General features: G+C 39.7%; 2 protein-coding genes and 1 pseudogene across 2 annotated transcripts; 2 read left to right on the forward strand and 1 right to left on the reverse strand.

Moving 5' to 3' along the window:
* The first annotated feature begins 790 nt into the window (after positions 1-790).
* Positions 791-5,186, forward strand: LOC121778496 (agamous-like MADS-box protein AGL11). The gene is made up of 9 exons (XM_042175855.1): positions 791-926; positions 1,585-1,790; positions 3,319-3,403; positions 3,500-3,561; positions 3,861-3,960; positions 4,447-4,488; positions 4,588-4,629; positions 4,722-4,882; positions 4,983-5,186. Exons 2-9 carry the CDS (start codon positions 1,609-1,611, stop codon positions 4,987-4,989), a joined length of 681 nt encoding a protein of 226 aa, XP_042031789.1. The 5' UTR covers positions 791-926; positions 1,585-1,608; the 3' UTR covers positions 4,990-5,186.
* A 750-nt stretch (positions 5,187-5,936) lies between these two features.
* Positions 5,937-11,770, reverse strand: LOC121780064. The gene is made up of 10 exons (XM_042177589.1): positions 11,292-11,770; positions 10,935-11,212; positions 10,675-10,839; positions 9,034-9,132; positions 8,714-8,926; positions 7,122-7,332; positions 6,780-7,051; positions 6,524-6,688; positions 6,310-6,378; positions 5,937-6,233 (listed from the first exon to the last, which is right to left on the reverse strand). The coding sequence occupies exons 1-10, from the start codon at positions 11,767-11,769 to the stop codon at positions 6,018-6,020; spliced, it is 2,166 nt and encodes a 721-aa protein (XP_042033523.1). The 5' UTR covers position 11,770; the 3' UTR covers positions 5,937-6,017.
* A 6,458-nt stretch (positions 11,771-18,228) lies between these two features.
* LOC121780065 lies at positions 18,229-19,306 on the forward strand (annotated as a pseudogene).
* Positions 19,307-20,142: the final 836 nt, after the last annotated feature.

Below are 20,142 nucleotides of genomic sequence, written 5' to 3' on the forward strand. Positions count from 1 at the left end.
AGATAAATAATAACTAAATTGGAAAAACTCAATCGGCAATATCTCCTAGTATAATGAATACTTTGATTTTGTCACTTTTTCTTCAAATTTCATGTCTGAATCCTCATACTGTGAGATTTTGTCATAGTGTCATAGTCCAGTCAAACTACTTCACTACTTTTTTTACAGTAATACTTTTAGAAACTATTTTAAATGTAAACTTTATGATAACACTAGTGGCACACACTTTATATTGATGAGATTTTAATTTATATTATTATTTCAAAATAATTTTAAAATTTTCAATCAAAATTGACTGAAATAAATTTAACCCAATATAGTAAATCAAACATATAAAAATGGTAATCATAACATGAAGATTTGAGATTAATTTCCTATTAGTAGTCCACGGACTTTGTGATATAAGAAATCCACTCAATAATGCAATTAGCTGAATAATTATAATTAAATATTGTGTCTGTCACGTGGAGTGCATCAAACCCTAATGCGCTTGATTTAATAATTAATAGTCTCATTTCACTTCTTTTACTATGAAGAAACCATCATTAACTATAAGTATTGATCATTAGCATGCAATAATGATTTTAAAAATCCGACACACGCACTTTCAAATTCTTCTTTATTTCATTAAAAATATAAATAAAAAAAGTCTCCTCCATTGCCATTTTTGGTGAATTTGTTGCTGCAGAGCTGATATTCATCACCAAGCCACAATTTCACGCTTGATGTTTATATAGTAAGCATGTCCTTTTCATGCTCAGCTCTCTCTCTCTCATTTACAATTTACAAACAAAGAAAGAGGTATATATGTATGATGATTTCATTTAATAGCCTTAGTTAAAGAGGTTTTTTCAAGGGATTGTTGGAACTCGTGTAAGCTTTTGCCAAACCGAAGCTTTCGCCGGAAAATAGCAATTGTTTTCCAGGTTTGTAGAATTTTGCTTATATTTTCTCTCCATGCATTTGACACAGTTTCCAAACGTTTTATTTATTTATTTTTTCTTAGCTAATTTAGCATTTCCTGAGATAGATCTGCAGCTCAAACTAAATAAATCGTGTTGTTTTTACATTACTTAATTTTTCATCCTTTTTTTCTGTGAATAGAAGAATCTCTCTCTAGAGGAACTGGTTTGAAAGAATTTATGAAAATTTGTGATGTTGTTGAAACAGCTTGGATTTAATTTGTTTACTTCAATTTGTGTGATTTTTGCCTTTTTTTTTCAAATAACAACTCATTTTTCAGATAAGAGAGCTAGATTTACTGTTTTATTAGAAAAACAGTACATGTTTTTGTTAATTTGTGTGTGAAGATCTGAAATCAGCCTCTCATCTTTTAGTTTTTTTTACGTGATCAAATAACAAAAAGTTTCTCAAAGCTAATTTCTCCATGGAGAAATCTAACTCTGTGTGTGTGTGTGTTTACCTAAAAATGTATAAACGCACACATATACATACCTAGATTTCAAAAAAATTGTTGTGATTTTAGGACTAAGATCTTAAATTCAACTGAGCAAAGAGCATGTCTGGATTTGAGCAATTATTTACAATTTTATTTTGTTTTCTCTCTTTCTCTCCCAATTACAGGGAGGTAGCTAGGGTTGTTGAGAGATGGGGAGGGGTAAAATCGAGATAAAGAGGATCGAGAACAACACGAGTCGACAGGTGACCTTCTGCAAGCGTAGGAATGGCCTTTTGAAGAAGGCTTATGAGCTCTCCGTTCTCTGCGATGCAGAAGTTGCCCTCATCGTCTTCTCCAGCCGCGGTCGCCTCTACGAATACGCTAACAACAAGTAAATTATAACCTCTTGCAACCTTCTTCAACATATATTTGAATTTGATTTTCTTTTGGCCTAGGTTAATTCACCTCTCTCTTTTTTCTTTTTTTTTACTGTATGATTTAGCTAAATTGGCTGTCCTGAAAGAGATTGTAAGTATGCAACCAATTGATAGTAAAGGGAACTTAATTTCAAGTATGTTTTAAAATATTTAGAAAGTATAAGAGATAAGTAAACCCAATAATGATCAATTTTAGAAGAAAATAAAAGTGTTCATATATATTTATCCAAGACAGCTAGGTTTATCATAATAAAAGAATCTGACACCATCACAGCAGGCAAATAAGTAGTGGTAAAAACAAGTAGTTTATGATTCTTTCACAAATTTGTTGTTCAGGACTTCCAGTTTTGCTTTCTGCAGGGTTTTGGTTTCCAAGGTTTTCTCATTCTATCATTACATAAATCTCCACAATATTTTGGTGATTCTTGTATCAAATTAACTGAAAATTTTGTCCAGTAGTACTGCTGCAGTGTTTCAAGATTAATACATGAACATCTCTATTGTCTTAGGTTGTTTGTCTCTCCAATTCTGGGACACACAAAGATAGAAAATAAAGTACCATAAGAAAAAAGGAAATTTGGATAGGGCTTGTGTAGATATCTCCTGGTCTTGTTAGATCATATAAATATAGGAGTAGCTTTTAATAATTAGTACTCCTATTGGATAATTTAGTTATGCACTTGAGGATTAATTGTATGTCTTGAACAATTTGTTTTTACTATTTAAGTAACTAGTAGAAAATAAATATGGAGAAAGTGAATCATAAGAGTAGTGTATTTCTGCATATAATTCTTGTATTACTATGAAATATAATTATAGTAATTAAATATTCCTATTCATATTGCACTGTTTGTTAATATAAATGTAAATTAATTTTTCATTTTTATAATTTTGTATGTGGAGACATGAATATGTTGAGAATGAAATTGTATACATTCTTGAAATGAATTTGCTGTCACACGTAGTATGTGTAGTCATGTCTTGTTGCTTCAACATTCCTAGAATCAATAGCAATTTATTCCTTTTCACATATTTATCTTTTCCATTTTCAGCTTACATGATTTCACCTTCTGATTTCACATAATGTGTGTGGATCTTTTCCAGCAATTCACATATAAATTCTAACTGTTCACTTCTCATTTTCCACTTCTAGTTTTCAAGATTTTATCTTTTTCTCTCTCTTGCCTTTAGGGATGAAGTGTTAGAAAATTTACATGAACTTGTGTTACACTTTTTACATGCATGAACGTGCAAGTGAATTAATTACAAAGACACTGCTTTTGGAATATCTTGATATACCATGTGTTGAAGAATGGTGTAGCTAGGAGTGTTCTATTTATTAGTTTATTTTTTAATTAGTTTTTATAAATTATGTCCTTTGTTTTAGTATTTATTAGTTTTTTTTAATATTTTTTGCAACACCATATTAAAATGGAGACTGCATTTGAAAATTATTTAATTAGTGCTTATATATAATTGTAGCTGCATTAGATCAATCATTGAGAGATACAAGAAAGCAACTATAGATGGTTCAAATGGTTGCACTACTCAAGAAAGCAATACCCAAGTAAGATTCTTTACTAATACTAGTATTAAACTAAGCAAAATATAACAGAAATTAATACATGAAGAAATACGTTTAACTTTTCCTGCGTTGTTGCAGTTTTACCAACAAGAGTCCAGGAAGCTGAGCCAGCAAATACAGATGCTCCAGGACACAAACAGGTAATAAATATTTACTTGAAAAGACAGCAATTTGCATGCAAATGGTGCAACACCAAGAACTGATGTCCGAATATTGAGGAACCACCTTTGTGAAACCTTATAAGTTCTCCAATTTACCCAAATTTGCTATTATATCTTATAAACTGCTAATAGTTACTATGAAAATATTCCACCCATCAACAAAAAATTATTAGATAACACTAGTTTGAAGTAATGATCTCCTTTAAATTTTAAAATAACTGAAATTTGTAAAATTTCTTAGAACTAATAGTTGATTAAATATGGTTTAATTTCTGCAGGCATCTAAGGGGTGAAGGGTTGAGCTCTTTAAATGTGAAGGAGTTGAAGCAGCTGGAGAGTAGGCTTGAGAGAGGCATCTCAAGAATCAGGGGCAAGAAGGTAAATTCACCATTATATAATAAATTAATTAATAAATAGATGAACTACTAGTAGATAATCTCATAGTAACATCTAAACCTTCTTATGTCACACTACCTTCTATTGAAAATACATATCATTCTGGAGTTTTTCAATTTGTTGAAAATTAATATGGTATTGGACTTTTTTCCTCTCTTAATTTCATTAGCTCACCTCAATCTCCACATTTCTCAATCTTCATTAATTACAAATTCATACTATTATATTAGGGATAACTTTTGGCAAAAATATATTTATGTATGCACAAGGTAGAATGACATACAATATATTTAATTGTTATATAAATATTGATTCCAATTCCTCCATTAAGGAACCTAAGGTCTACATGTGATCCAGTTTGTTAGCATTTCTTTGTTTGAGTAATAAAAAAGTAGTATTTATTTTGTTGCTGTGATTATACATATAGCATTTGATAATTGTACTGAGTTTTTACAATGTTGAGCACAGCATGAACTGATCCTTGAAGAAACTGAGTGTCTGCTGAAAAGGGTAAAGTTCTTACACTACAACCAGCCAAATTATAACACAAAATCTATGCTTTTCCTTGACTCTTTCAAAGATTCTATCACGGCCTTATTTTTACTGCAGGAAGCTCAGCTCGAGCAGGAAAATGCATCCCTCAGAGCCAAGGTAAGTGACTTGAGCGTCGCAAAATAAGACTTCTAATAGGGTACGGAGGTAATGTACGTAAATGACACATGTGATTTGTTGATGATTTACAGATTCAAGAAAATGAGAAGCTTCAGCAACTGAGCATGATGCCAGGTGGGCAAGACTTTGCCTTACAGGCATACTATGCAAGAAATATGCTGCAACTCAACATGATGGAGAGTGGATCTGGCTATGAAGCAGCTTCTTCAGACAGGAAAACCGTTCATCTTGGGTACATACTTACATATTCTCTACTTTTTTTTAATTATTTTTTAAGAATAAGTTTAGGGGTTTTTAATTAGACATCCTTTTTCTTGGGATATTTGATGCAGGTATTAGTTAAGTGACTATGAGGCTGACTGCAAGTATGGGGGTAACAAGCTTAAGGAAGTAAAAAACTTAGTATTTCAAGTGTTTAATTGGATTGGATCTAGTATAAGTAGTAGTGCCTGCCGTTTGATGATGATGATCTCAAGACATGAATTTGCTGATTTGTTTTGTTAATTTGTGGTCGGATAATTTCTTATCTTATGTCAGCTGGAAATGCAATGGAACAAGCCATCAAAATTTTAAAGAAAAATACATCAAACAAAGTCATTTTGAGTTTTTTTAAAATTAAAATTAATCTTCCTCAACGTTTATTCACTTTAAACTACAAACAATTACTAAGCATTCTAATCAACGTATCTACTGATTTTTATTAGCCACTGCTCAACATATACTACTACGTATCATTAATAACAAAAATAGAATCCATGTTTAAAAAATGTAAACTATTTGTATGAGTATTTAAAGTATTTTTTGATAGATACGGGTTTAGAAAATGTGAAAAGAAATGAAAGAAAAGTATGGGTAGTAAATCAGTTTTTATAAGCTCCACTATAATCTAGCCATTTTATTTTTTTTGCATATAGCAAAAATGAGATATTAATTCTTTAAAAAGATGAAATAAGTATATCACATGAAAGGTTTGATCAAAAATCAATATTTTATAATCACTGTTACTTTAATAGAGTTATACGTATTAAATAGGATAATTAAAATGTCATTAACAATTTTATACAGATTAACAAAATTATTCTTTAATGGTAAAAAACAACTGTGACTTTGTTGCTTTATCATATTATTATATATCCAAAATACAAAAGGGAAATGTAAACACTCGCACACAACCAAAACTTGAAACAAACATAAACAACACAACATACTAATTAAACTTTCTCGAATCAGTCATAAGAGAACGAAAGCTAAAAAGAAAATACACACACTGTAAGTGCATAGCAAAGTGAAAACAAAAAACAAGACAACACTACATAACATAGCAAAAATCAAAACATAGAGTTCTTTCTTTCAATCACATAATTAGATCACATTACGATACAATTAGGCTTGCGATTAAGCTCCTCCTGAAGCTCCCGGCTCCAATGGTCAGCCCTGCTCAGGCGCTCTCTCAGCTCGTGCAACTCATGTTCCGCCTTCGCCTGAAGTTTCAGTGACTTCTGATGTGCCTTCGCTCGAGCAGCACTCTCCTTAGCCAACACCGTCTCCAGTTTTGAGATGCTCTCCTTCATCCGAGCCTCAATCTACAATGATCCATCAATCCCATTAAGACATGGATACCACAAAATTATGTGCTGAGGTAAAAATTATTCACATTACTTTTTCAACCAAAAGATCATACTGCTCTCCACCAACAATAATCTCAGCAGCTTCATCAATCTGATCTTTCTGCAAGAAGGAAACATCAAAACCAAACAGCATTCATAAGAGTAATTGCAGAATCATTATCATTATTATTATATTAATAACAAAGGAAAAACTGTGATATTGAATGGCAAGAAATAGTAGTAACAATTTTGATAAGTTGACACACCTTGATTTGTTGGAAGAGTTCATTGGTGTATGGACAACCGCCATTGTCCTCCACAACAGAATCAACAAGAGAGAGAAGTTTCTCCCTCTGCCTACAAATCTTCTCTCCATCTTCAGTCCAATTATTAAACACAATAGTTCTATTCCCACACATTTTCAGTGTATTCTGAATCAAATCAACAAACAACAAAACCATGATAAAATCATCATCATTCATTCAGCTTCAATTCAATAAGAATGAAAATGAGAGGAAATACCTTCAACTGTTCAGGGCAATTTTTTGACAAGTATTGATCCAAAGTCGTTTTCATCAGAGCATCGCCATTAGTGAAAACAACAATCATGTAATCTGCAATTTTGCTACCAAATATTTGGCAGAGGAATTCAAAAGCCGAGGCTTCCTCTTCAGAAAAGCGATTTCTGAGTGAGAGAACGAACAGCACAGAGTGGATTCCGTCTCCGGCGAGATTGATACATTGGGCAATCTCGTTGGCCATGGAGTTTGATTGAACAGCAGGATCAAACAATCCTGCATAAAAATTCGATCTTGAGATGGAAACCAAAATTGAAAAATGAAAATAAGGAAGAAATGAGGTCACCAGGGGTATCAATGACGTTGAGAATGCGTCCATTTTGGAGGACGGCTGTGTGGAGCTTGCAGGTGGAGGTGACGCCACCTAAGCTAGGCATTGATTCAAACACGTCGTGGCCAAGGAGGCTGTTGGCGGTTGCGCTCTTTCCGTTGCCCATTTTTCCGAGTAAGACAATGGTTCTAGCGGAGGATGAATCGCCGTTGCTCATTTTGACGAGTAAGATTTAATTCAGGATACAATTGTGGAGTGGAGATATGGTTTTTATTATTACTCTACTACTGCTGGTGATGTTAATCTTAGTCTATTGGTGTTCCATATTCCGAGAGGATTTGGAACAATTTTCGACATTCTGCGTCTCTTTATCTCTCCACTTTTTCAGATGAAGAGTCGGTTTGTGACAGTCGATGAGGCGAAAACATGAGAAACAGATAGAAATAATAATTTAATTTCTGGAAGGAATATCATTTATAAAAGAGAGGACATTAACATATTAACAGATGCAAATAAATTTTCGATATTTTTTAAGGGAAAAGCTATGTGGCACATTATGGCCGGCCATAATAGGGCATTATGGTCATTATAGGCAAGAAACATATTTAATGTTTATGTACTCTTACTAAATAACCCTTTACCACTAATAGAATTCTTCAATGTACTTTTGCAAAATGGAGATATAAAGTTAGTTTTAATTAAAGTTTTAATTTTATCATAATTTATTTATTTTAGATACTTTCATACAAACATTTAAAATAAAAAAATAACTTAAACTTAACTATTTATATATTATTGATATCCCCACCTCCCGACACTTCATTCCCTGCCACTATGCAACTTACCGTCTCCATCCCTCCAGCCATTACTCTTAATTGACGGCTATCACCACCATTATTAATCAAATCTCTTATTTTCTTGAAATTAGATTTTTTATTTTCTTGTCTTCAATTTTAAGTTGGCCACTTTTTGCTTTTTAGGAGAAAGGGAGGGGAGTTGAGAGTCACCGGAAATAAGGAGGAGAGCGAAGAGGAGGTTGGAGCCAGATCTGATCAATTTTCCGGCGAAGTCGGGAGAAGCAAACCGGAACTCTTGGTTGAACATAGATGTATTATTTCTGTTAAGACATGTTCACTAGAAGTAAATGCACAATAGAATACAAAAATGAAGTATTGGTGTTTTATAGATAATAAAAATTGCAGTAAAACTAAAGGGTATGATCGTCCAAAACATTTGATGACTTTTAGGGGACACAATTAATACTGAATCGGTTCGATTTTTTTTATAAATAAACCAATTTATGGCCAGCCACATTATGGTCATTTAGCACCACTCATTTTTTAATGCGTTCTTACTAATAAGATTAAATTTTAAAATATCCGTCCACAGTCTTTCATGTTTTTTTTTCAATATTAAGTCTAAAAAATATGAAAAAATGTGGTATTATAAAATAAATACCAATAACATTATAATGTGACAACAATCATAATTAATAGAAAAAGAAATATCCAGTTTCAGTTTAACAAAACACATCAAAAAAACGAGTTGCAACATAACATTCACACATAAAATGATAAGTGGAGTAATAGATTTCTTCATCACATAACAGCACAAAATCCTCCCTGCTTGCTGTTGATCTTGTGTTGGAGCTCACCGCCAAATGCCTCAGCTCGGCCCAGACGCTCTCTTAGTTCGAACATCTCGTCTCGTGCTCGAATCTGTGCTGCCAGCGCCTTCTCCTCTGCCTCCGCCCGAAGAGCCCTCTCCTCAGCCAGCTGCTTCTCAAGCCTCAAAATGCACTCCCTTAGCCTCATCTCAACCTTTTAACAAAACAACAATCACAAAAACAAAAAAACAGCTTCATTTCAAGTACTAATTCCTTTGTATTTAGGAAATATTCACTTCTTTCAATGAAATCCAATATTACCATCTGGATGAGCCGCTCAAACTTCGCTTCATACAAAGACACAGATTTACTTGCAAAACCGAATTCCATAGCTTGTTCAGTCGTGTCCATTCCTCCCTTCTATAAACACAAACAACAGCACCACATACAACCAAAAACATCAATTGCATTCATAGAATTACAGTATTTATACGTTATTTGGCATAGTTTCACAGAGTGTGCATGAATTGACGTTTATATAGAGCGTGGTTCAAATAAAAACTTCCTATTGTGATAACTCTAATCCGAACTTAGTAGGCTTATTATACGATACTCTAGATTCAGCAAATATCGTGAATTCAGTGCAGTGGCATAAAAAGACCTTATGCAGAAATCTCACAATTCTGTTTGAAGAACAATCTAAGTTTAGTGCAAATTAACTAAGAGCGTCCACTATGGTTAAGCGCGGCGGTAGCCGGGCGGCGCGGCGGTGGGGCGGCGGATTATAGTGGAGAAGGTAGATAGCCGCGGGCTGGACGCGGCGAGGGGTGGGAGACGCGGCGGACGCGCGATCGCCGTGTGCGGGGCGATGTCGCGCCGAGGGGTGTATAGCCGCGCCTATAGGCGCGGCGGCTATAGTGCATTGAACCGCCGCGGCGATTTCGCCGGCAACGAGAAATTTGACGTTTTTCACCATCCCCTCTATAAATACCACACCCCCTCTACTTATTTTTCACCATTTTCACAAAATCCATCCACTCACTATCCACACAACTACTCTCTAAAAAAATGAATCGAGGAAACAACGACTCACCCGACTCTGAGGAATCGGGATATGACACCAATCCATCACAGCCGTCGGGTTTTGCCGGATATGGCGGGACTCCGTCCCAGTATTGGAATTGGAATCAATCTCCCCCACCGTGGGCATCGAGTCCACCCCTTCCTCCATCTCAGCCGTGGAGGTCTTCTCCAACGCCGCCTCCTTTACAGCGGAATCTGAGTCGTTCCGCATTTGGGGATTACAGACCCAACCTAGACGCGCTTCACCAGCCGCGGCCGGGTTCCCCTTTCCAAGCCAGCCAATCTCCGATCACCGAAGCAGATCAAGACGCATTTGATACTATGATGGGTCTGCTCAGTTCTGGCGGCATCCCAGACACGCCGGCCGCGCGGGTGGAAACGCCCGTTCCGACCCGAGGAGGTAGCGGCAGTCGGGGCCCTGGTGGCGGTAGGGGCGGAGGCCCTAGGGGCGGAGGCGGCAGTCGTGGCACCGGCGGCAGTCGAGGACGCTCGGGCAGCTGGGCCGGCATTGCGAGTAGCTCGGCCAGTGACGCCGGCGTTAGCCGTGGCGAGGGGTCCAGCCGCGGCAAGCGATTATTACCTAGTTTTCTATTTATTTATAATGCGATTATTTTATTTATAAAATTTTGGGGCTATTGGAGGTGTCCACTATAGTGGCGGAAATAGAATTTTGGGGCTATGGACAACAAAACTGGGGCTATAGACAAAAACTGGGGCGGGGCTATTGGGCGTGTCCACCTTATAGTGGACACCCTAACATTCAGTTCATCAAATAGATCAATAACGCTGATGGATACTATGTTTAGTGCAAATTAGTTCTCACAATTTTCATAAATGCATGAAGATATCAAAATCATGAGGATTAGCATATTCACTCACAGTCAGTTCATCGAATAATTCGTTAGTATACGGCTTCCCACCATTCTCCTCAACAACATCCTCCACAAGAGAGAGAAGCTCCTCCCTCTGCGCAAAAATCTTACCTTCATCTCCACTAACATTATCAAATAAAGCAACCCTATTCCCACATATTGCTATAGTATTCTGCATCAAGAAACACCAAAAGCAAGAAGCATTTAGCATCAACAAACATACATCACAACAAAGAACACAAAACAGCTGAAATCATAAATAATCACCTTTAATTGCTCAGGGCAATTACAAGCTAAGAAAGCATCAAGAGTGAGATTTTTGCTTCTCAGAATATCACCATTTGTAAATACAATAATCATGTAATCCTGAATTTTGCCACCAAAGATTTTGCAAATGCTATCAAATGCCAACGCCTCTTCTTCAGAAAAACGGTTTCTCAACGACAGCACTAGAAGAACGGCGTGAATGCCATCCTTGGCTAAGTTGATGCATTGAGCAATCTCATTGGCCATGACTTTAGGTTCAACAGATGAATCAAATAAACCTGACGAATTCGAGCAGTAAAAATTTGATCTTTGAGTTGAAAAATGAAATTGACAAATAAAATTAGTGGAGGACCAAACCAGGAGTATCGACAACGTTGAGAATTCGACCTTCGCCTAAGTCGGTGGTTTCCAGTTTACAGCTGGAAGTGACGGCGCCTAAGCTAGGCATTGATTCGAACACCTGGCGGCCAATGAGGCGGTTGGCCGTGGCGCTTTTGCCGTTTCCCATTTTCCCGACTAAAACGACGGTTCTAGCGATGAGAGGAGGGACTTCGACGCAGTCGGCGAAGGGGGGACGATAACCACCCATTGCGAAAATAGGGAGCAGATGATGAATTGAGATTTTCTGTGAGCTGAAGAGAGTGCAGAGGCGGATTGGTTTGAAGAATTTGAGCTTGTATTGATTGTATTTTGCTGCTGATATACGTGAATCACTTATTCCGAGGTAATTGAACAGTTTCCAACATTTGAAATGAGTGGATTTCTCTCTCCATCTCTTCGATTTGAGACGGTGAAGATGAAGAGACGAGAGTCGGTATTCAATGTTTGCATGCATATATCAGAGTGACGTTATGACTGTCGTCATAATTGTTCGTATAAATTCATAAGGGCACCCGCAACGCTGTGCCGTTGCGGTTCCTATGCCGTTCCGGCGGAACGGTTCCGCGGCGGCACGCGTTGCGGGGTGCGTTCCGTCGCCGTTCTGTGCCGTCGCCATTCCTACGCACGCGGAGGAACGCGGAACGGAACGTTCCGCCACGCGCCGAGGCGACGTGGCGGCCTCCCATTCGACGCGTGAAGCCCACTAGCTGCCCCGCGAGTGGGCTTCGTCCGGTGACGCAATAATTAATTTTTTTTTTAAATTCGAATTTAATAAAAAAAAAAAAATTTTGCAACGGTAATGAGACCGTTTTTTTTATATCCGTTTTTTATTTTTTTTTAATTTTTATTTTATTTATTTACTCTATAAATACTCCTATTTCATATTCATTTCAATCACAAACACACATCTATTCCTCTCTATTTCCACCCCAATTTTCATCTCAAATCAACTATATTTTCCTTCTCCCAAATTTAATCAAACTAATGGATCCTTATGAACAAATGCGTCAAATATTGAAACAATCACTTGAAGAAGATCGACGACGGAAGGCGGAAGAAGCCGCGCCACCCCAACGACGCTCCCGTACGTACATCCATCGTAACCGGGAGGAAGCCGCCGCAAGGTTAGTACGCGACTACTTCTGCGATAACCCGGTTTGGAGAGATACGTACTTCCGTCGCCGTTTCCGCATGGAAAAACCGTTATTTCTCCACATCGCGAATACTTTGGCAGCCCGGGAAGAGTTCTTCCAGGAAGGGTTCGACGCGGTCGGCCGTCCCAGCCACACGACGTTGCCGAAATGTACTGCAGCAATCCGCCAGCTTGCGACTGGACAAACGGCCGACATGTTCGACGAATACCTCCACATCGGAGACAGCACTGGGCGAATGTGCTTGCTCAAATTCTGCCAAGGCGTCCGGGCAGCCTTCACCGACGAATTTCTCCGAAGGCCAAGTACGACCGATTGTCAGTTCCTGCTCAACCTTCACGAAACAGTGCACGGATTCCCCGGGATGCTCGGCAGCGTCGATTGCATGCACTGGCAATGGAAGAATTGCCCGGTGGCGTGGAAGGGGTCCTACACGAGCGGCCACAAAGGCACCCACCCAACCGTTATACTTGAGGCCGTTGCCGACTACCGCCTTTGGATCTGGCACGCGTACTTCGGGGTCCCCGGGTCGAACAACGACGTAAACGTGCTCCACCAATCCGACCTCTTGACCGAAGTTTTGGATGGTAAAGCGCCGGCCATCAACTTCGTCGCCAACAACCGGCTTTATAAAATGGGGTACTATCTCGCCGATGGCATCTACCCGAAGTGGCATACCTTCGTGAAGACGTGCAGTGGGTCTGCGAACGCAAAGCAGACTCTTTTTGCGCAGAAGCAGGAGGCTGCTCGCAAGGATGTGGAGAGGGCGTTCGGGGTTCTTCAAGCGCGCTTCAACATCATCAAAGCCCCGGCTCGTACGTGGTTCATGGAAAACATGGTCGACATCATGTATACGTGCATAATCTTGCACAACATGATTGTCCAAGACGAAGGACCCGAGGCGGGAAATTGGTTCGACGACGAATCCCCCGGAAGCTCAACCGCAAGTAGTCCGCCTCGAAGTGGAGCGCATCCGTCTATACAAGAACGGTTATCTATTCGTGCAAGGACACGCGACTCTAGTGCCCACACCCAACTCCAACATGATCTAATTGAGCACATTTGGGCAAATTTTGGCGGATGAAATTATTAAAATTGTGTACTTTTATTTTTTTAGAATTTTAATTGTGTGCTTTTTATTTTTTTACGTTTAAGTTGTAATTTTTTTTAATGTTGTGTGTTTTTTTAATAAAGTGTGTTTGTTTTTTAAAGTGTGTTTATTTAAATTGAATTGGGTTGGAAATTAAAAAAAAAATGAAATTGAATGAATAGTAATTTAAGGAACGGTTAAGGAATGGTTAAGGAACGGAGGGTTGCAGGTTCCGTTCCTTAGTTAAGGAATGGAGTAAAAAAGTACAGTGGGGCCCTCAAATAGTGGTTTAAGGAACGGTATAGGAACAACGTTGTGGATGGCCTAAGGCATCCACAACGTTGTTCCCCCACCGTTCCTAAACCGTTCCTTAAACTATTATTTGCGGGCCCCACTGTACTTTTTTACTCCATTCCTTAACTAAGGAACGAAACCTGCAACCCTCCATTTCTTATTCGTTCCATAACCGTTCCTTAAATTACTATTAATTCAATTTCATTTTTTATTTTTATTTCCAACCCAATTCAATTAAAACAAACACACTTCATTAAAATTAAAATAACATTACAACTTAAAATTCAAAAAAATAGAAAAAGACATAATTAAAATCCTAAAAAAAATAAAAAATGACATAATTTAAAATACAATTTTATAGAGACAACCAAGAATAAGTTTGTCCCACATCGAAAGTGGAACATAAAACATTCAAGGATGTCTCTATAAAATAGAGACAACCAAGAATGAGTTTGTCCCATATCGAAAGTGGAACATAAAACATTCAAGGATGTCTCTATAAAATAGAGATAACCAAGAATGAGTTTGTCCCACATCGAAAGTGGAACATAAAACATTCAAGAATGTCTCTATAACATAGAGATAACCAAGAATGAGTTTGTCTCACATCGAAAGTGGAACATAAAACATTCAAGGATGTCTCTATTAAATAGAGATAACCAAGAATGAGTTTCATAAATTCGCAAGCCCATCAAATATATATGGGCTAATACGAATTTATAGTATTCATTTATTTGTAAAAATTGTTTTTAAATATAAAAAATAATTTTTATAAATAAAAATATTTTTTTTAAAATTCATTTTTTTAAAAAAAATGAATTTATTGCGTCAGCGTGACGATGCCCACTCGCGGGCCGGCGAGTGGGCGTCACGCACGACGCAGGGCGAGCCACGTCGCCGAAGCGCGTGGTGACACAAGCCGTGCCGCGTCTCGCGGCGACGGCACCCGCGACGGCAAGGGCACGACACGGAGACGGAACGCACCTCCGCAACGCGTCGCGCGCCGGTTCCGTTCCGCCGGCACGAAACGCGGAACGCGGGCGGTGCTCTAAGAGTATCCACCGTAAGAGTGTCCACGTGAAAGCGGACACCCCAATAGCCCGTCCCAGTTTTTGTCCACAGCCTTAAAATTATTGTCCACAACTCCAAAAATTTGTTTCCGCCACTACGGTGGACATTTCCAATAGCCCCTAAATTTTATAATTAATTTTTATTTTAAAATGTTTTTAGTATCAAGTATAATTAAAATTATCGCAATGTAAATAATTAGAAAACGAGGTAATTAGGATCAAATATTCGTTGTATTAAAAATTGTAAAATTATACAACGAATATTTAAAATAAAATACAAATAAAAACTCTGCCACCGTCTACTCGGTGTCGGAGTCGGCTTCCTCGTCTTCTTCTTCTTCTTCTTCTTCTTCTTCTTCTTCTTCTCCTCCTCCTCCTCCTCCTCCCTCTCTGCTGCCGGCCACGGTTCCCCTTCGGCTTAATCTCTTGGTAGGCCTCGGTGACCTTTTCCCAGAAGCACTTCTGGGGTTATTGATTCCCGACGATGGGATCGTACGAGACGCTGATCCAGGCGTTGTACACAGCCAGCGTTTCTTTGGGGTCGTACGGATGCCAACCTAGATCCTCCTCCTCCTCGTCCGCCTCCGCCCTGGAGCTTCCACCGCCTCGGCCTCCTCCCTCGCTTCGACCTTCTTCTGGAGTGAGATCAACGGAATAATCCTCCTGAATCTGGGATAATCCCTGCGAATACCTCGGGGCGGAGGGACGGACGTATGCATCCACATCAAAATGGAGTGGTTGGAACCCCCGACGTCGACAAACCCTGGGTGCCCGGCGTCGACGAACCGGAACCACCACTGAGGACATTGAACATGCCCCTAGTGGCCGAACGCGTTGGTGTCGAACCCGCCAGAGCCGCCACCGCTAGAGTTTCCGTCGCCGGACATTTTGTGATGAGAGGTTAGATGAAAATTGGAGAGGAAATGGAGATGATTTGAGAAGAATAGATGTGTATTTGTGTGTGAAATGAGGATGAATTTGGAGCATTTATAGAGTAAAAAATTGAAAAAACGGTAATATAACGGTAATATTACCGTTTTTCATTTTTTAATTTTTTAATTTTTTATTTAATTCAATTTTTTAAAAAAAATGAATTATTGCGTCAGTGTGACGATGCTCACTCGCGGGCTAGCGAGTGGGCGTCACTCATGGCGCCGGAGTGCGCCACGTCGCCTCGGCGCGTGGCGAGACGTCTCGCCATTTGTCACGGCGGGGTGAAACGCGGAACGGGCTGGGGACGAGACGGGGCGCTGCAACGCGTCACGCCGTCGTCTCGTCCCTTTGTGACGGAATACGGGCCACCCGCGTGACGCTTTGCGGGTGGCCTTAGAAGCTTGGGCATCCCTGGCGTCTGCTATATATATTACTCTTCGATACTCGCAACATTTAATTTAAGAGAGAGAAATCAGAAATTGGATTGAGAGGAAATTGAGGGTGTCCACTATAAGGCGGACACGCCCAATAGCCCCGCCCCAGTTTTTGTCCATAGCCCTAGTTTTGTTGTCCATAGCCCCAAAATTTTGTGTCCGCCACTATGGTGGACACCTCCAATAGTCCCCAAATTTTATAATCAACTTTCATTTTATGTTTCAAGTAATTATGAACAAATTTATCGGGCTATACATAATTAGAAGAAGCCGACTATACGAATTTAAAATAAAAATAAAAATAAAAATAAAATACAAATTAAAATTAAAATTAGAATTACACACAAAATTAAAATTAAAATTAAAATCACACCCTACATTGAATCTAGTACAAATCACTACCAAGTTTAAACAACGCCCCCACCTCCCCTACGTGCGCACACTTCTTCAATCAAATCGGCATGCAGTGTGTTATGTGATGTGGTCCTGCGCATATCAGCGAAGCGTTGGATCAAATATTCATTGCTCCGTGGTACGCCCATCTGGATCGGCGCGGAGGCGACACCGTGACTTGTACTTGCGCCCTCTTCCGGCGCCCATCGCTCTGCCGCAAATCCTTCATCTTCTATTATCATATTATGCAATATGATACAGGCTAACATAATATTCGCGACATTATCTTCGTGCCAAACTCGTGCCGGACACCGTATAATAGCCCACCGCGATTGGAGGACACCAAAAGCCCGCTCAACGTCCTTCCTAGCACTTTCTTGTTTGCGCGCAAAATATTGTTTCTTCGGTCCTACCGGTTGACGGACAGTCTTCACGAATACGGGCCACCGCGGATATATTCCATCTGCCAAATAGTAGCCCCTACTGTACTGCGTACCGTTGGCTACAAAGCTGATTTCTGGCCCCTCCCCCCGGCACTCCTCGTTGAAGAGCGGTGACGACTGAAGAACATTGATGTCGTTGTTCGAACCTGCCACGCCGAAATACGCATGCCAGATCTTCAGACGATAGTCCGCAACGGCTTCCAGTATCATCGTTGGATGTTTGCTTTTGTAGTGAACTGGCCTTTCCATGCCACGGGGCAGTTCCTCCACTCCCAATGCATGCAATCGATGCTTCCTAACATTCCTGGGAAGCCGTGCACCGACCCGTGCATATCCAGTAGGCGCTGACACTCATCCGGGTTGGGCTTCCGTAGAAACTCCCCACCGAAAATTTCCCGGATCCCCTTACAGAACTGCCTAAGCACCGTGAGGCAAGTCGTCTCACCCATCGGTAGGTATTCATCGAACATGTCCGCTGGTCCGGCGTAGGCAAGCTGTCGGATTGCAGCGGTGCACTTCTGTTGTGTGGACAGCCCGATCCGGCCAGCCGCATCACGCCGGAGGGTGAAGCACCGGTAACGCTCCGCCAAATTCGCCGCTATATAGTTGAACAGCCGCTGCGACATCCTGAATCTCCGACGGAATATCTCAGATGGATAACGGGGGTTATCCACGAAGTAATCATCCATTAGACGTTGGTGAGCACCGACGTGGTCTCGTGGGATTGTCCGCCGATGAGTAATGGTGCGAGGGATCGGATCCTCCGCCTCCTCCGCCAAACGGGCCGCTACCTCCTGGGCGGCCTAGTGTTGCACCTGTTGAATCAGAGCATTTCAGCTGTCTCTCCACAAATTGTTCATTTCCGACCCCAAATTGTAGTGAGAGAAATTTGTATTGATGTTGTGTTGGAATGGTGTGAAAATAATGAATGGAGTGGGGTATATTTATAGGGGAATTGAAATGTAAAAAAAAATTGAAAATCGGCATAGCCGCGGCGGTTGGCGCCGCCACTGTAGGCGGCGCGCCTATAGCCGCGTCCACCCCCCATAGCCGCGTCCTCGCCCTGGAGTCGGCGAACACGCGTCTGCCGCATACCACCCCCGAAATGGTGTCCGCCCGCGGGGCGGACAACTCCGCCACTATAATGTGCCCGCCTACCGCCCCAACCCGCGGCTATAGCCGCGGGCGTCCCATAGTGGACACCCTGAGATTGTTGTGCCTACCAGCGGCGAAATCATCAAGAAACAACTCACTGCAAAATGGCCGGAATCTGTGCTCCAAAAAATGGACCTTGTTTTCGCCGACGCCCCTTTTCCTTGCCAAGGAAAATCCGATGTTGAAGGGATTTTTGATCCTCCTTATTATGAGTGCTTCCAATTCAATAAGGTCGATCTCACTTTCTATTTCTTCTTCTTTTTCTTTACTATTACTCCTATGTAGTAGTAGTATATTTTCAGCTATATGATTGAATATCCAAGTATTTTCTTAAAATTTCAATGAAAATTCAACAAGTTTTACTAATATACTGATTTTCCATGACAATTATTTTGAAACGGGAATGACTCTTACGTATGACTAATGGATAATAAGCCTTTAAGTACGGCGTGTTCAAAACAATTTCGTCCATTAATTATCATTCAAATTTTGAAAGTTATGGGATAGATTTACTATGATTTTAGTGTCAAGTATCCATTTATCCTTACTTATCAAATATTTTTACCTTTTGATTGGTTAAATTTTTAGGAATTTACGGAATATGTGAACTTTGATGAGTGCCTTGCGTACATAGAAGATTACATGATCAAGCATGGCCCATTTGTATGTATGTGTCTGTGTGTTCTACTATTTATTTTTTTGTGATTTTGAAGTTTTGAATAATTGTTTATAGAATTTGTTTTTATAATTATAATAACATTTTCCATACTTATACTATCGGCTGAATTGGCCGGAATGCAAGCGCACGTAAGATTTCTCTCCGATCCCATGTAGTTGCCTACTGAGATTTGTTAGTAGAAACGGTTTAAACAATTTTTTTGTGGTTGCAGGGTGTGGCTCTCACGAGAGTGCCCAAGATTAAACTCGTGGTGATAATAGCAAGCGCCAAGTTTAGAAATCCATCCGTCATAGAAAAAGCTTATTCTTCACCAATTCGATGTCGGTCTGTTCACGTCATAGGTGCGTGAGAAATCTGCCAGACCCAGGAAGGGAGAGCAATCACCAAGGCAGAGAAAATAGAAGAGAAAAAGTGAAGAAAAAGAGCGAAATCCTTAAGGGCAAAATGTCAAATTACGAAGTCTGTTGCCCTAGGGATTTGAGTCACGCCTATAAATACAAGGAAGCTAAAGAAAAAGGAAAGGCACTTAGTTAGAAAATTTCCTTGGGTATTCCGGCTCACTCTAAAAAATTCACTCACTTAGTTCACGCACTTGGTTTCATGGGAGATCTGGGGTAGTTTAGTGTGGTGTTTTGTTCAGTTTGGAAATGTAACACCGCTCCTATAAGGAGGAAAGAAACAATTTACTTTTCGCACGTACTCTATCTCGTCGATTTCCTTGCCGGAAATTCAGCGACTGTTTTGTGACTTGATTTGCAATTTATGGTTAATCTAGTTTCGTTTTCAGTTTGTTTTGGATCTGATGCTTACTGTTCTGTTTACTGAGTTGGATGATTTTCGCAATTGAGTTGTTGATCGGAGTTGAGGTCGTTGAGATCGGAGTGGATCTATTGAATTGGAGTTGAAATGGTGTTGGAAGTTGTGGATCAGGTTTAGCCGGTGGTGAATCTGACAGATTTAGCTTAGATCTCTTTTACTTGCTTGACTCTGAAGTACGTGTGTTTAGATCTGCATGGAAAACTCTGTTAATGCTGATTTACTCGGTCCAGTGAATTAGATCTGATAATTTTTAGTTTGATCACAGTGTTCATCGTTTGATTTGGAGTATGCTCTGTTTTCATGTTCTGTTTGGTTCATTTCGTGTTTGTTTGTTGAAGATGATGAAGTCGATCGGTAGTTATAATC

Source organism: Salvia splendens, chromosome 19 (genome assembly GCF_004379255.2).
Source record: "Salvia splendens isolate huo1 chromosome 19, SspV2, whole genome shotgun sequence".
NCBI classification, from domain to species: Eukaryota; Viridiplantae; Streptophyta; class Magnoliopsida; order Lamiales; family Lamiaceae; genus Salvia; species Salvia splendens.

What these genes read in the sequence shown, in the direction of transcription:
- LOC121778496 (XM_042175855.1), top strand. Translation starts at nt 1,609, where the DNA reads ATGGGGAGGGGTAAAATCGAGATAAAGAGGATCGAGAACAACACGAGT. An exon ending in ATGCTCCAGGACACAAACAG is followed by an intron (nt 3,562 to 3,860) that starts GTAATAAATATT and finishes TAATTTCTGCAG; the next exon opens with GCATCTAAGGGGTGAAGGGT. An exon ending in ATGCATCCCTCAGAGCCAAG is followed by an intron (nt 4,630 to 4,721) that starts GTAAGTGACTTG and finishes GATGATTTACAG; the next exon opens with ATTCAAGAAAATGAGAAGCT.
- LOC121780064 (XM_042177589.1), bottom strand. Translation starts at nt 11,769, where the DNA reads ATGCATGCAAACATTGAATACCGACTCTCGTCTCTTCATCTTCACCGT. An exon ending in AGCAGGGAGGATTTTGTGCT is followed by an intron (nt 7,333 to 8,713) that starts GTTATGTGATGA and finishes AATTAAATCTTA; the next exon opens with CTCGTCAAAATGAGCAACGG. An exon ending in CAACGTCATTGATACCCCTG is followed by an intron (nt 7,052 to 7,121) that starts GTGACCTCATTT and finishes ATTTTTATGCAG; the next exon opens with GATTGTTTGATCCTGCTGTT.